This window comes from Pipistrellus hanaki (genome assembly GCF_964339955.1).
Source record: "Pipistrellus hanaki genome assembly, chromosome: 12".
NCBI lineage: Eukaryota > Metazoa > Chordata > Mammalia > Chiroptera > Vespertilionidae > Pipistrellus > Pipistrellus hanaki.
In genome coordinates, this window is record NC_140514.1 from 39264441 (window position 1) to 39280586 (window position 16146).

A 16146-nucleotide genomic window follows, 5' to 3' on the forward strand; every position below is an offset into this window, starting at 1 on the left:
CACAGGATTAAGTGGAGTGGTAAGAGAAATGTCAGTTTTTGAAGGGTTTCAGACAGGAAGAATTTCAAGAACTGCTATGTAAAAAATAACTTTCCCTTAAAGATGACCAACCAACTGCCCAGAAAGGAAAGCCAATGACAGGCAGGTACCACTGTATTTTTAACCAAAGAAATTTGAGGCAAACCAAGGTGGGTTAAGAGAGAACTTGCCCCAGGTCATATAAATTAACATTAGCAGCAGACAGAGAAAAGGAATTCAGGGCTCCCTCCTTTGGGTCTGTTACTTGAGACAGCATTTCCTCTCTCTCAAGCATTTCTGAAGATAATTATCAGGATAACAGAATAAATTCTCAAAATTATGCACTTATGCTGAGCATGCAAAATGGGAAACTGTGCACACAACTGCAAATTATGTAATTGGAGCTCGGAAAAATGCTTGTGAGCTTACCTCATCTGTTAATGGAAAGTACACAGCAGCATTGTATAACTCTTAACTGTGCAAAACCATAGTATTACAATAATATCTGGTTGTGTCATGGAAGTAGGTAGGCCAACATAGTCACCAAACCTCAAGGTGAAAATAGTTGGAATTTTTCAATAATTTTCCCCTTGACCATTCACTCACTATCTAATGGAGTATAACCTGGGACATCCTCTCCCACCCAAACACACACACACACACACACACACACACACCCCTAGTGACCTATTCCTTTGGCTATGTTGCTACTGTGGTGACAAGACATCCCTGAGCACTATGAAAAACTAGGAATTTTAAAATGTAAGCCAAGGGTCTTTGCCTTTGCCTTTACAGTTCTTTCCATACCATATACTTATTTGCTATCATTCAACATCCTTCTTTGACAGAGAGCCATTCTTGCGAAGGAATTTCAAATATAAAAAGAAAAAGTCAGAGACAAATGATTGGAATTTTTTCTTAGAAATAGCTCATTCCTCTCTCACCTTTCATTAATAATGCATAATAGCAAACTTTAGATACAGCTTTGTTTTCTAATGCATTTTGTGAATATAATGTTCCATGAAGTTACCTAGCATGCTGGGGAACACACACACACAAGTGCTGGGCAGTCTATTTGCTGTCTGTGGAAAACCAGAAGAAGATTTTAGAAGCCATACAAATTTGACTCTAGAGGAAGAATATAATGGTTGGTGAATATAACTACTTCACAAAGAGATCTCTATATTAGTTAAGGCAGAAAAGTGGCATTTGTAGACACAAAATTGAAAATTTAGGGCTGTAAATTACCTCTGACTATGATTCTGAGTAGTAAGTGGTGAGATGATTTTGAATGGTCGAATCAACTCAATCCACACTGAGAACTTACAGTATTTAGGTAGCAAAGACAGCTCAAAATAAATGTTTATAAGGAGACAAATGCTCAACTAATTACTTATAGAATAATCCTATAAGCAAAGGCACTACTCTACAAGTAGAGAAAACATGCACTTTGAGTTAGACAAACTTGAGTTTGATTCAGACTACTCCTTCTAAGTGGCCTGGACACCACACTGTATTGTATGAAATGTATAAACAGTGACACTTAGGGTGTTGTTTTTATTTTGTAAGAACAGAAAAATAAAAAGTAAAAAAACAAAGATAACTATAGGGAAAACTTACCCAGATGAACTTTGATTTTGAATTACTGCATTTTTTTCTTATACTTAAAAATATTACTCAAATAACTGTACAATGCTCAAGAAGACATAATAGCCACACAAAAAATTAAACATATTTTAAAACAATTTTTCTCCAGTAAACTTTTTTTTAATATAAATTAACTATCAAAGACAATAATCTTGAGAGAGAAATTAATGAATCTTAATAGCACCTTCTTTCACCCATCATATAAAAGAGTAGCATGCTAATTGACCATGCCTTCACAACACCCACCAGCCAATCGGGAGTGAATATGCAAATTAACCCAACAAAGCTGGTTAATTTCCACACCACCCCAGCCACTCCAAGCCTCTGGGCAGTGTGGGAGGGCAGAAAGGCTGCTCGGGGGTGGAGCAAAGGCGGTGCCATCAGCCAGGGGAAGGAAGGCCCATTCTTGCACGAATCTTCGCGCATCAGGCCTCTTGTCTATACTAATCAAAGGGTAATATGCTAATTAGACTGGGACCTTCTGGATGTCCTTCTGGACAAAGTCATGGTGCTGGGGCCGAGGCAGAAGCAGTTAAGGGCGAGCAGGCCAGCAAGAGGGAGGGGGGTAGTTGGTGGTGAGCAGGCTGGCAGTGGGGGACAGTTAGGTGCAATCAGGCCAGCAGGGGGGCAGTTGGGGGTGAACAGGCCAGCAAGGGGGAGCAGTTGGGGCTGAGAAGGCAGCAGGCAGGGTGGTTAGGGGCGATCAGGCAGGCAGGCAGGTGAGCAGTTAGGAGCCAGAGGTCCAGGATTGTGAGAGTTATGTGCGACTGCCAGTTTAGACCTGATCCCTAGATTGGAGAGGGTGCAGGCTGGGCTGAGGGACAACCCCATCACCCCTGTGCACGAATTTCATGCACCAGGCCACTAATAGGATTATAAAAGCAGCAACTGTTTCAAGATGGAGAAAATATTTTAAAATACAGAAGAAGAAAAAAGTAAAAGCTACACAGAGATAAATACAAGTAAACCAGGAAGTATATAATTATAGATTTTTACTATATATAATATAGATGGTTAATGTGACTATATCTATATTAATGGAAGTGAGATAATATTGTATATACTATTTGCAATTTGCTTTTACAATGAAGAAATAATTAAAATGTTTTAACATAAATATCCCTCTACATTAATTTAACAAATGATTAATATTACACTATGTGAAAATCTAATGATTTAGCTAATACATCTATTGCAAAACTTTTTATTCCCAATGCTTTGCTACACAAAAGATAATACTGTGTTGAACATATTAATATCTGAATTTTGTAATACACCCATGATTATTTCATTAAGTCAGATTTCTAAAAGTGGGATTGCAGGGTAACAAGTAAAAAAATTTAAGAGATTTCTAAGGAATATTGAAAAACTGACCACTAGGAAGACAATACCAATTAACACATCTATCAGCAATGTATAAAAATAGCTATTTCCTGAAATAGTTCTCACAAATATTTAATGTTATCATTTTCTTATTTACTTCTGGCAAATAGGCAAAAATACCCTACATTAATATGTATATTTTATTACTAGAATTATACATTTTGTTCATGTTATCATTAGTCTTTTATTTTTTCTTCTTTCTGACTGTCTAAATATAACTTTTGCAAATTTCCCCATCAAATTATTTTTTTAAATTTAAAATAATGTGCTATATTGTTATGTACTACAGACATTAACCTTTATAAATATTTATTGTAATTACTTTTATGGATAAACTTACATTCTACTTTCTTTATTAATTCCTTTTAGATACTTTAAAAACATTTTATGCAGTCAAATTATTAACCTTTTCCTTAATGACTTCACTTTTTGGTGTGATCATTATAATAATGAATCACTTTCAGATTATAGAGATATTTGCTAATATTTTTATTGGTTCCCAATAATTTCTTTCTTTTTAATAATTTAAACATGTATTTAATCTAGAATACATTTTGATATATGAGATAGTGACTTAACTTCTTTTCATCCAAATGAAAAGATGTAGTGGCAACAACAATTGCTGAATGCATCTTTATCATATACAAAATTCTTGCATACTAGTATACTTTGAACTACTTATTGATTTTTAATCTATCAGTCTATTTCAGCGTGAGAAGTATATTACTTAAATTATTTTTTGTTTACAATAATATTTCTATATTTAATAGAAAAAGACCACACCCATTAATTTTTTCATTTTTCTTTGGCAAATATTGTCCATGTTTGTCTCCAGTGAATTTTAGAATTATGTTGTTATGATACTGATTACCATCAAATTCATTTGATATTCACTGTAATTAGAATAATTTTGGAAAAACTCTCTCTGATATAAAATATTCCATTTTAGAACTCTGTGCATAATGAAGTCTTTTTTAAATGACTCTGTGACATGTTCTTCACATTAATCCCACATATTACTTGTTAAGTGTATGCATAGAAATCTTATATCTTATGTCCCAATAGCAAATAAATTTTCTATGAGGTATCACTAATATAAGTGAAGTTGATTTGTTTTCAAGTGGACCATCTAACCAAGGAAGATCTTATTGGTCTTAATTATTTTTCAGTTGATTTTCTTGGACTATCTATAATTAATGACAATATTATGATTCATTAAAATAATTATAATTTACTTCTTTTTTACCTTATTTAATATGTGTTCTACAGAAGTTGTGAGAAGCATCTTCACCATACTTGTGATATAAATGCAAATAAATGTTTATAGTGTTACACTGGTAAATCTATGATGACTGATGAAATTCATATAGATGTTCTTTATCATGTTATTGAAAAATTACATTGCTTGTATCTTTTTGTCCTCTCCTGAAGATATGTTTATTGATTTTAGAGAGAGGAAAGAAGAGAGAAAGAGAGAGATACATTGATTAGTTGCCTCCCATGCTATGACCAGGAACAGAGCTGAACTCGCAATCTGGATATGTGCCCTAATCAGAAATCAAATCCACCACCTTTCAATTATGAGACAATGCTCCAACCAACTGAGCCACACCAGCTAGAGTCGCTGCTTATATTTTAGTAAGTTGTGTTTTTAATCAGGAATGTAAGCTGAATGTTAATAAATATCTTTTTTAGAAAAATGTAAAGATTTATATACTTTATCTCTACCTACGTATTAATGTTATAAATTTTATTAATTGATTTTTTTCTATTTTAAAATATCAAACTATTCTTGCATTTCTAGAATAAATCCTACAAAGCAATACTAAATTCCTTTTTTAAAACACTTTGGAATTAACTTGCTAAATCTCTATTTTATTTTTTTATCCATAACTGTGAGATTAGTTTGCTCTTTTGTGCTACTTTTATCTTGCTTTGGTATCAATATGAAGCTAAATAAAATCATCTAGTTTTCTGCAGACATATGCTCCCACTGAGCACTAGAAAAGGCAATAAAAACTAGAAAAAACACATATTTTAAGGCATTAGAATACTGTGAAGTAATAAGAACTAAAGGAAATAAAACCTTTACAAAGAGGGCAAACCTTTTCAAAGTGAGCTGAGGACCTGCGGCTGCACCTGGAGGCATCTGCCAAACCTAGGCATTGGTACAGACTGTAAATCTGGTTAGGTCCAGTAGAGAATAGCTACTGGGGTGAAAAAAAATATCACTGAATTTTTGTTGCTTTTATTATGAAGCTGAGGTCCCAAAATTGGAGATTTGAGAGTCAGTTCTCGCCACAAGACACTTTCTGAAATCTAAAGCTGCACAGCTGAGAAAAATAAGGGTCTAAGCCAATTTCTGAAAAGCAAAGTAAGATTCCCCAGTCTTACAGTGTTTCAGAGAAAAAGACTCACTAGTGGGAGGATTCATGGGAATCTCAGGTGAGAGCTGAAAGCTTTGGAGGGAGTGGTGAATTGACATGCACAGTCTCCAACCACATTTTTTCCTGTTGGCAATTGGCGATCTGAGTAAAACTCAAGACATTTGGCAAATTCTACAATCAAAGAAGAAAAGAGGAGGCTAAAGTAATTAAGATTCCTCTGAAAAGAGGAAATTTCCATGATCTTCTTTGTGCTGAAGAGACAATGACCTGCCAAGCTCTCATGAAAAGCACTGAAGAACCACATTCTATCAACAGGAGCAAACCAAAGATACACACAACTGCAATCCAGCTTGATCCAGCCTATGACTGGATGAAAATGATGAGGCTCAAACCACAACTCACCCACCCATTCTACCTACTTAATAAAAAAAAACAAAGGTAAACCAAACCTGGTGGGAGATGATACCTCAAAAACCTCTACATATTTTAAACCAAGAGTTTTATGTCAACCAGAAAGTAGTAGAGATAGGGCAATGTTACCAATAACCAAGAAAAAAAAGGGGGATCAGAAAGAAATCCACCAATATGTAGGTAAAATATACATTAGTATTTATAAACAATGACTTTAAAATGACTGTGATTACATAGCTTGAGGAAAAGAGAAAAATTAAATAAAAAGATGGAAAGTCTTAGCAGAAAACTTGATATTATAAAAAAAAATAAATGGACATTCTAGGACTAAAAAATACATATCTGAAATCCTAACTCCTAAATTTCTCTTCTATTTCCACCAAGGCATTGACTATGTGTTTGCACTAATTACCCTTAAGTTAGAAGGAATATAAGTAGACATAATGTTAGGGCCTATTTTCAAAATAAACAAAATGTAAAAGTAAATAAAAAATAATAGATCTTTAAATCTTGTTAACGGATGATAATTATAGATGAGCTTTTATAAAGAACTTCCAGAAACAGACAAACATTCTTCACCAAACTCAATTTGAAGAGAACCTTTTTCTATATAATGGACAAAGTAAAGCAACTGTCACTTACAGGCAGGTGTGTGAATACAGCAAAGGTGCTACGTAGAAAGGCAATGAGGTCTACTAGGTAGTCACTAGCTTTGTTTCCCAAATCTCCTGTCATCCAATCATAGTCGGCCAGCTGGAGAAACTGGTCAATCTTCTGATTTAAGTTGGTATAAATCTCTTCTTCAGCTGCATGTCTGGCATCCTGTGAAATATGACATTTTTAAAATCACTCAGACATTTAATATAAGTATAGCAGAAATTTCTGCTTAGAAACATCGCATACCTATCCACTACATAATAGAATTGGGAATATTAAGTAATATTCCATGAGTTTTTATTTTTTCAAAAGCACAGTGAAATATGTTCTATTTTGTGTCTGTAGGACAAGCAATTTTTTTGCTTCACCAAAAAGAAAAACTGGCACTGTCCTTAGCTACATGCATACATTTTCACTTTCATATCTCTGTTCAAAATTACACTCACTCTCAAGATTCTATTCCCTTTCTCTTCTAGGACTCCAAGATCCTCCCTTCCTGTAATATCACTCTCTCCAGTTTCACCTTTTTAATGGTCCAAATTTTGCAGTGCATTTACATATTATAATATAGGCATTTATTATGTTGACTTATATGAACAATGTTTCCATGGACCTTTCTGTGCTTAGTTCTTTACATCTTACTAATAAAAGCCTCAGTGGTCCTGCTGCCATCACGCTGTGATGCCCTCATGCTGTCATAAGATAGCTGCACACACAGCAGAGGCAGGGCCCGGCGGCCACTCCGTGTGGCTTTAGCTGGGGTTCCCATGGCCCTGTGCCCGCCACGGAGGCGGGACCCCCGGCTCCAGCCTACCTCTTTGGGGCAATCAATCGCAGGGCTCCCACACTGTGAGAGGGTACCGACCAGGCTGGGGGATACCCCCCAAGTGCACGAATTTCATGCACTGGCCCTCTAGTATTTATATAATAATCTACAAACATGACAATTAACTTGTTTGATAATCAACTGTCCTGGAATTCCCATTTTACGAATTATTTTCTTCTCATTAATAAACATATTTTAGAAATTTAGGCTTAAAGAAAACTGAGCAGAAAGTACAGAGCATTCACATATACTGCCTCCTTATTTTCCTCCCACTGTTTCCCTATTAAAACATCTTGCATTAGTGTGGTACATTTATTACAATTGAAGAACCAATATTGATAATTTATTACTAACTAAAGTCCATAGTTTTGAATTAGAGATTACTCAATATTGTACAGTTCTATGGCTTCTAAGAAATGCATAATATTAAGTATTCACCATACAGTATTATGAAGAAGTTTTCCTGCCCTAAAAATCCACTCAACTCTACTCATCCATCCCTAGCTCATCCCCTGAATCCTGGCAACCACTGATCTTCTAACTTTCTATATAACTTTGCCTTCTCCAGAGTGTCATATACTTGGAATCATGTGGTATAGTGTATGACTGAATAGGATGTTCAAGAGTAGCTTTTCAGATTGGCTTCTTTTATTTAGCAATGTGCATTCAGGCTTCCTGCATGTCTTTTCATAGCTTGATAGTTCATTTGTTTTCATTAACTGAACAACATTCCATGCTCTGGATGTGTCACAGTTTGTTTATCCATTCATTTCTGGAAGGACATCATTGTTGTTTCAAGTTTTGGTAACTCTGAAAAAAACTTCTCTAAGCATTCACCTGTAAGTAGTTGTGTGTCTTAAGTTTTCAACTCACTTGGTTAATACCAAGGAGCATGACTGGTAGATTTCACGGCGAGACTAACTATGTTTAACCTTGTAAGAAACTGACCAACCATTTTCCAAAATGGCATGACTGAGTGCTGCTGTTGCTCCAGCATTTGGTGCTGTCGGTGATTACTATAGTTGTGTAGTGGTATCTCGTTTTAATTTAAAATTCGCTCTCCATTCTTTCATGAGGTGTCTATTCAGATCGTTTGCCCATTTTCAAATTGGGTTGTTTACTCTTTGTTGAGTTTTACCAGTTCTCTGTATATTTTGGATGTAAGTTCTTTATTAGATATGCATTTTATAAATATTTACTGTGGCTTGTCTTCTCATTCTCTTAAGAAAGTCTTTTCCAGAGCAGAAGTTTTCAATTTAATGAAGTCCAACTTAATATTACCTTTGGTGGATTATGTTTTTGGTGTTTTAGCTAAAAGTCATAGCCAAATGAAAGGTCACCAAGATTTTCTAGGCATTTTATAGTTTTGTGTTTGCATGTAAGTCTGTGATCCATTTTGAATTAATTTTTGTGAAAAGTGTAAGATCTTTGTCTAGATTCATTTTTTCCCTTTTTTCCATGTGCATGTCCAGATGTTCTAACACCACCTATTAAAAAGACTCCTTTCTCCAATATACATTTGCTGGAATTTGAACTGCAATTGTGTCAAATCTGTAGATCAAGTTGGGAAGAACTGATACCTTGATAAAGTATTGAGTGTTCCCTATCCATAAATAAGGGACATATTTCCATTTATTTAGATCATTCTTCTTTGATTTCTTTTCACCAGTTTTATAGGTTTCCTCACAAAAACCTTAGTTTTTAGAGTTATACATATTTCTCTCTTTTTTATGGTAATGTAAATGATATTGTGTTTTAATGACTAATTCTAGTTGTTTACTAGTTAAAAAAAAAGAAAGAAAGAAAGAAAGAAAGAAAGAAAGAAAGCAAAGGACTTCTATATATTAACCTTGTATCCTCAACCTTGCTATATTCACTTATCAGTTCTGGTAGAACATAGCAAGGTTGGGGATACAAGACAAGGTTAATATACAGTTATCAGTTCTGGTAGAGTTTGTGAAAAGTTTTTTCTTTGTTGTTGTTGTCAATTCTTTCATATTTTCAACATAGACAACCATGTCATCTGCAAACAAAGTCAGTTTTATTTCTATATCTGTAGATCTTGTGTTTCCTGTCATATTGGATGCTGAATAGATGGGATCCCTTCCTTCTTCCTGATTTTAGAGGAAAGCTTCTAGTTTCTCACTACCAAGTATATTGTTAGCTATACAACTTGTAAAGATGTTTTTTTCAAGTTTAGGAAATTTCCACTCTAGTTTGTTGAAAGGTTTTAGCATGAATAGATGTTGGATACTATCAAATGCTTTTTCTGTATCTATTGAAATTATTGTTTGATTTTTTCTTCTTTAGCCTACTGATGTGATGGATTATATTAATTGATTTCTGAATGTTAAATGAGCTTTGCAGTTGAAATAAATCCCAATTGGTTGTACTGTGCAGTTGACCCTTGAACTGTCTGGGTCCAGTTAAATGTCAATTTTTCCCCCCAATAAATACTAGAAATGTTTTCTTTTCCTTATGATTTTAATAACATTTTCCTTTATCTAGCTTACTTCATTGTAATAATAGATATAACATACAAAATATGTGTTAATTTACTATTTATGTTTAAAGTTTCTGGTCAACATTAAGCTGTTAGTTGTTAAATTTTTGGTGAATCAAAAGTTATAACACATATTTTCGACTATGCAGGGGGTCCACCCAAAACCCCCACAACTGTTCCAAGCGTCAACTGTGTCTGCTTCTGATATATGTTGAATTTGATTTTTTAATATTTTGCTGAGTACTTTTGCATTATATTCATAAGAGATATTGGTTTGTAGATTTCCTTTCTTGAAATGTTTGGATGATATGAGCATAATCCTGGCCTCAAACAGGTGAGTAAGGAAGTATTGCCTCTACTTCTAGAAAACATTGTAAAGAAAAGATGTAATTTTCCCCTTAAATATCTGATAGAATTTTTTCAGCTTTAGTAGGGTATTATTGAGAAAATTGTAAGATATCTTAGAATGTACAATGGAAGGATTAGATATAGGTATACATCGGAACAGGATTTCCCACATCAATTAGCACATCCATCACTGCACATTTATTCATCACTATCAAACTATAGGTATAGAGTTATTCACAATATTCCTTTATTATTCTTTTAATGTGCATGAAATCAGTAGTGATGGCTCCTTTTTCATTTATTATATTAGTACTTGTGTCTTCTCCATTTTATTCTTAACCTAACTCAAGATTTAATTTTATGGATCTTTCTAAGAATCAGTGTTTAGTTTCACCAATTTTCTCTTTGGATTTTCCATTCTAATTTCTGCTCTAATTTTTTTCATTTTTTAAAGATTCATTTGCATTTAATTTGCTCTATTTTTCTAGATTCCTAAGGTAGGAGCTTAGATGATTGATATTAAAAATTTACTCTTTTCAAATATAAACAAATAATGCTATTCATTTCTCTCTAAGCACTGTTTTCATTGATGCCACAAATTTTGAAAAATTTTATTTTCATTTGATTGGAAATACTTTTTAATTTCTCTTAAGACTTTTTCCTTGACCCAGGTATTATTTTGAAGTTTGTTGGTTATTTCCAAATATTTGGGGAATGTTCTGCTATCTTTCTGTTAATTATTTCCATAGTTCAATTCTATGTGGTCTCAGAGCAAGCTTTGTATGATTTCTATTCATTAAAATTTCTATTCATTAAAATGGTGTGTATTAATACCTAGAACAGTGATCAGAACTGCAGCTCACGAGGCACAAGTGGCTCTTTGGCCAATTGAGTGTGGCTCGTCGTTAGAACCACTTCTTCAAAATAGACTCGCCCAGGCCAAAAATTAACTTCTACACATGGGCCATGAAGTTTCAATCGCACTGTATGTGAACACCTGCACGTGGTATTTTGTGGAAGAGCCACACTCAAGGGGCAAAGAGCTGCATATGGCTTGTGAGCCACGGTTTGCCGACCACTGACCTAGAACATAATCTGTCTTGTGAATGTCCTTAATATCTTGAGAAAAATGTGCATTCATAAAAATGAATACTTTATCTAAAAACAATAAACACTGTTTTTAGATAAAGTATTCAACATGACCCAGTTGATTGATTGTACCATTCAGTTCAACTATCTCCTTACTAATATTCTGCCTCTCATACTTGTCAATTACTGATAGAGGGGCCTTCTAAGAAATGTTAAGAGGAAGAGATGTTGACCTATAACTTCCTTTTTAGTCTCATTTTAAATGCTCATACTTTTTTTTCTCATTTGAACTATCTGTGAATAATTTTAGACAATATTCTAATACTAATCATACTTGCTTTCTTCTCTTTACTTTTACCTCTAATTGTACAGATAATTTTTTGTGGTTACTGTTTCATTTTTTTAAATCATTGAACTAAACTTGCTTCATTCAAAAATCTTAGACTCTACTCTTTCTCTTATAGCCCCATATTCAATCCAACAATAAACTTGCCATCTCTTCCTTTAGAAATATTTCTACCCATTTCCATCCCCACCACTGTAATTCCAGTGAACACTATCTCTTACCTAGACTGCTGCAATAATCTCCAAACTGGGCTCTCTTCCTCAACCTTACTGATCCACAATGTATTTGCTTTCCACACAGTAACCAATGTTACCCATCAATATATGTCAGTTTATCACCATCACTTCCATCTTCTAATGGTCTCAAATTTCATTCCAGGATAAAATCTTACATATTTTCTGTGACCTACAAGGCTAAAAATTATCTGACTCCTATCTTATCTCTTACCATGATAGACACATCACTGCCAGACTGACCTTCTTGATACTCCTTGAATACACCAATGCCTATTATTGTACTGCTCCTTCTGACCAAAATGCTACAGAAATTCAAGTGATTCCATTCTCATTTCATTCAGGTCACTTATTTTTCTTCCTACTTCTTACCATTCCCTGACATTAAATTAGATTGTGTGTGTGTGTGTGTTTATGAACTAGCATCCCCATTTATCACCTGGCATATAATACTTGTTTATTTAGTTCATACCTATAAATTGCCTGGTATGTAGTGGATGCTTTATAGAATCTTGTAGAATCAATGAGGGATTTAATGTATCTATTGTACTGTATTATCCTACTACTTCTCACGTTGTTGAGTATAGAACTTACAGGCTCTGTAGTCCATGTGGATTATAAACTCTAAAGACTAAGAATTCTTTTTTTCATTATTGCATAGTAAGGATACAAATAATATTTGTGGTGAAGTAAGTGAATAAATATCTTCATTCTGTTTTATAAAGGAATGAAGACATTCTGATGAATAAGGAAAACAATGAATGCCAGCTTCCTTATGACACATATGGCAACAAAAGGGAACACTGCAAGAAAATACCTTAAAGACCTTCTAATTCTTCTTGCCCCTTTTCAGCATAAAGATTTCCATCTGCAAGGGAAAGTTTTCTGGAAACAGTAGCTTAGGAAAATACACAACATGTAGCTGTTATAATTGCCATGTTTACACTGAGTTCTGAGTTAGCTGGTCTGAAACGATCCTGGTAAAAATAAACTTTCAATGTGTTTTATGCAACCCGTGTTTCCAATAAGCACTGTGGACATGACCTTTCATGGTCTCCAGAACCTCTCCTTTACTAAGCACTTAACTGGCTGCTCAACCCCTATGGCTTCCCGTCTGCCTTTAATTTTCCCTCAGCGATTTTAATGCTAAAGCAACAACAAAATATACAAGCAATTCTCTGAGAGTACATCTGACCGTAGTCTAAAAAGCCCTTGAAATAAAAAAAAAATTGAGATAGGTTAGGGGAAGAGTAGAAGAACCTATTACATATTACCCATATATACACAAGTATAAATGATCCTTGCGTTTTCTCTAATGCTTTATTCTCGGCTGAACACTTAACTATAGCCACCACCCCACTCCACCCCCACCCCTTCCACTCCCCCACCCTTCCCCCCCCACACACACACACATTTTCTCTCCTAGAGATATTTTGATTTTCACAGTAAATCAAGGGAAAACATATATTGTTAATCTTCACCTGAGGTTGTTTTTCCATTGATTTTTAGAGAGTCGAAGGGAAGGAAGGAAGGGAGGAAGGGTGTGGGGGAGAGAAAGAGAGAGACAGAAACTGTCAGACACATCAATTGGTTGCCTCCTGTATATGCCCATCTGAGGCTGGGGATTGAACCTGCAACCCAGGTATGTGCCCTTGACTAGGAATCAAACCTAAGACCCTTGTGTGTGGGTGCTGACATTCTAACCACTTCGCCACACCAGCCAGCACTGGATATATTTTGGATACAATATTACCCATGCTCCATAATAATGCTAATATTTAAGAGTAATTGGGTCATTCTGACATTCTTAAAGCTTCTGTCATATTTCCATAATCATTCTTAGGGGCTCTTTATTTATATTTTTACTGATTTTTGAGATAGAGGGGAGGGAAGAGGGAGAGATTGGAACATTGATAAGAGAGGAACATTAATTGGCTGCTTCCTTCACACCCCCTAACTGGGATTGAGTCCGCAACATGGGCATGTGCTCTGACTGGGAATCAAACCATCAACCTCCTGGTACATTGGTCTATGCTCAACCACTGAGCCATACCAGATTCTATATTAATAAGCTTTTTCCTCACCAAAAGAGTATCTATATTAACATAATAAAAAGTTATTGAAAAGTTTATAAGTAATGATACACACATAATATGATGAATGATAAACTTTGTAGTAAGTAATTTTATAGGTAATTTGAAACAAGCCATGGTCGTACCTTGAACATGTAACCCATCTAAGAGCTGACCTACTAAAGAATATTTTGTGGTTGACCACCTCATTTTTATCCTTTATCCCTTTTCAGTCTTATTGAGGTACTACTGAATATAAAATTATAAGCTCTTTAAAATAAAATGGGCATGTGGTGATTTGATATCCTATATCACATGTGTCAAACACAAGGCCCTCGGGCCAAATCCAGCCCGCCAGGCCTTGCAATGTGGCCCGCACCGCGCTGTCATCACTGCACTCCGCTGTCAGTTTATGACATTGTCAGTTTATGACTGTTCAGTAAACCATTCGGCCCGCGATTTAGGCTGGATTTTAGATTTTGGCCCCTTCTCTGATTGAGTTCGACACCCCTATCCTATATAATAAAAGGCTAATATGCAAATAGTCCAAATGGCAAAACAACCAAACAACCAGTCACTATGATGTGTGCTGACCACCAGGGGACACCTGTGGAACATGGCAGGCGTTGGTCGCAGTGGGATGGTGGAGCAGGTGAGCAGAGGTGCCAGACCAAGGCAGGCACCAGTCACTGTCATCGGGGCGAGCCTCTGGTGGTTACTTAAAATTCTTTGCTCTCATGCGCCACGGCATCGCATGGAAGCAGCAGTGGCTGGAGCAGAGCTGACAGTAGACAAGGGACCAAGGGCCACAGCAGGAAGGTCCTGGTGGAGGCGTGGAGGATGGGCCCAGACCAGCCCCTGGGCCTACCATACCCTCAAAGCCCACAGTTCCTTTCAAGGTATATGAATTTGTGCACTGGGACCCTAATCCTATATAATAAAGAGCTAATATGCTAACTAGACTGGACAGCAGAATGACCTTCTGCAACAACCTTCTGGAATGACCAATGGGCGAGGCCATGGGGCTGTGAGGGCTGAGCCTCTACAACAAATTTTGTGCATTGGGCCTCTTGTACATATAGTATATATTGTGAAGGAATACCCACATCTGGTTAGTCAATATACTCATCTTCTCACATAGTTTTTTTTTTTAATGAAAATGTTTTGTTTTATTTTATTCTCTTATCAAATTTTATTTATACAATACAGTATTATCAACTATATTCACCACATTTTATAATAGATCCTCAAACTTTATTCATCTTATAGCTGAAAGTTTGTACCCTTTTAACAACTTCTACTTCTCTCAGTCCCTGGCAATAACTTTTCTGTTCTCTGTGTCTGAAATTAGACTTTTTTTAAAAAAGATTCCACTTATAAGTGATACTATGCAGTATTTTTCAGTCTCTGTCTGGCTTATTTTACTTAGCATAATGCCTCAAGGTTCACTTATGTTGTCACAGTAGCAGGTTTTCCTTATTTTTCATGGTTAAATAATATTTATTTGTATACATATACCACATTTTCTTTACCCACTCATATGTTGATGGACACTTAGGTTGTTTCTATGTCTTGACTATCGGAAATAATTCTGCAGTGAAAATGGAAGTATAGATAGCTCTTGAAGATGTTTTTTATGTCTTTGAATATATACCCAGAAGTGAGACTGTGGGATATGATAGTTATATTTTTAATTTCTTGAGAAATTTCCATACTGTTTTCCATAGTGGTTATACAAGTTAACAGGCCCACCAACAGTATGCAAGGGTTTTCTCCACATGCTTGGCAGCATTTGTTACCTCTTCTTTTTGATGACAGCCATTCTAACAGGTGTGAGGTGTTATCTCATTGTGGTTTTCATTTGCATTTCTTTGATGAGTGGTGATGTTGAACAGCTTTTACAATTACCTGTTGGCCATTTCTATGGTCTTTAGAAAAATGTTTATTCAGTTCCTCTGCCTATAATTTAATTGGGTTGTTTGAATTTTTTTCGCTGCTGAGTGGTAAAAGTCCTTTATATATTTTGGATATCAACCCATTGTCATATAAATTAATTACAAATATTCTCTCCCTTTCCATCAGTTGTTTTTTCATATTATTGATGATTTCCTTTACTATGCAGCAGCTTTTTAGCTTGATGGAGTACCACTTGTCTATCTTTGCTTTTGTTGCTTTACTTTTGCTTTTGGTGTCAAATGGAAAATTACTGCTACAACCAATATCAAG

General features: G+C 35.2%; 1 protein-coding gene across 8 annotated transcripts in view; it reads right to left on the bottom strand.

Moving 5' to 3' along the window:
• EXOC6B (exocyst complex component 6B) overlaps positions 1–16146 on the bottom strand; it is a 470364-nt gene that overhangs the window by 193098 nt on the left and 261120 nt on the right. For all 8 annotated transcript variants that reach the window (XM_084901284.1, XM_084901290.1, XM_084901283.1 and 5 more), the window contains one exon: positions 6489–6668. In XM_084901284.1, the coding sequence (XP_084757410.1) occupies positions 6489–6668 (180 nt within the window). The remainder of the gene's footprint in view (positions 1–6488; positions 6669–16146) is intronic.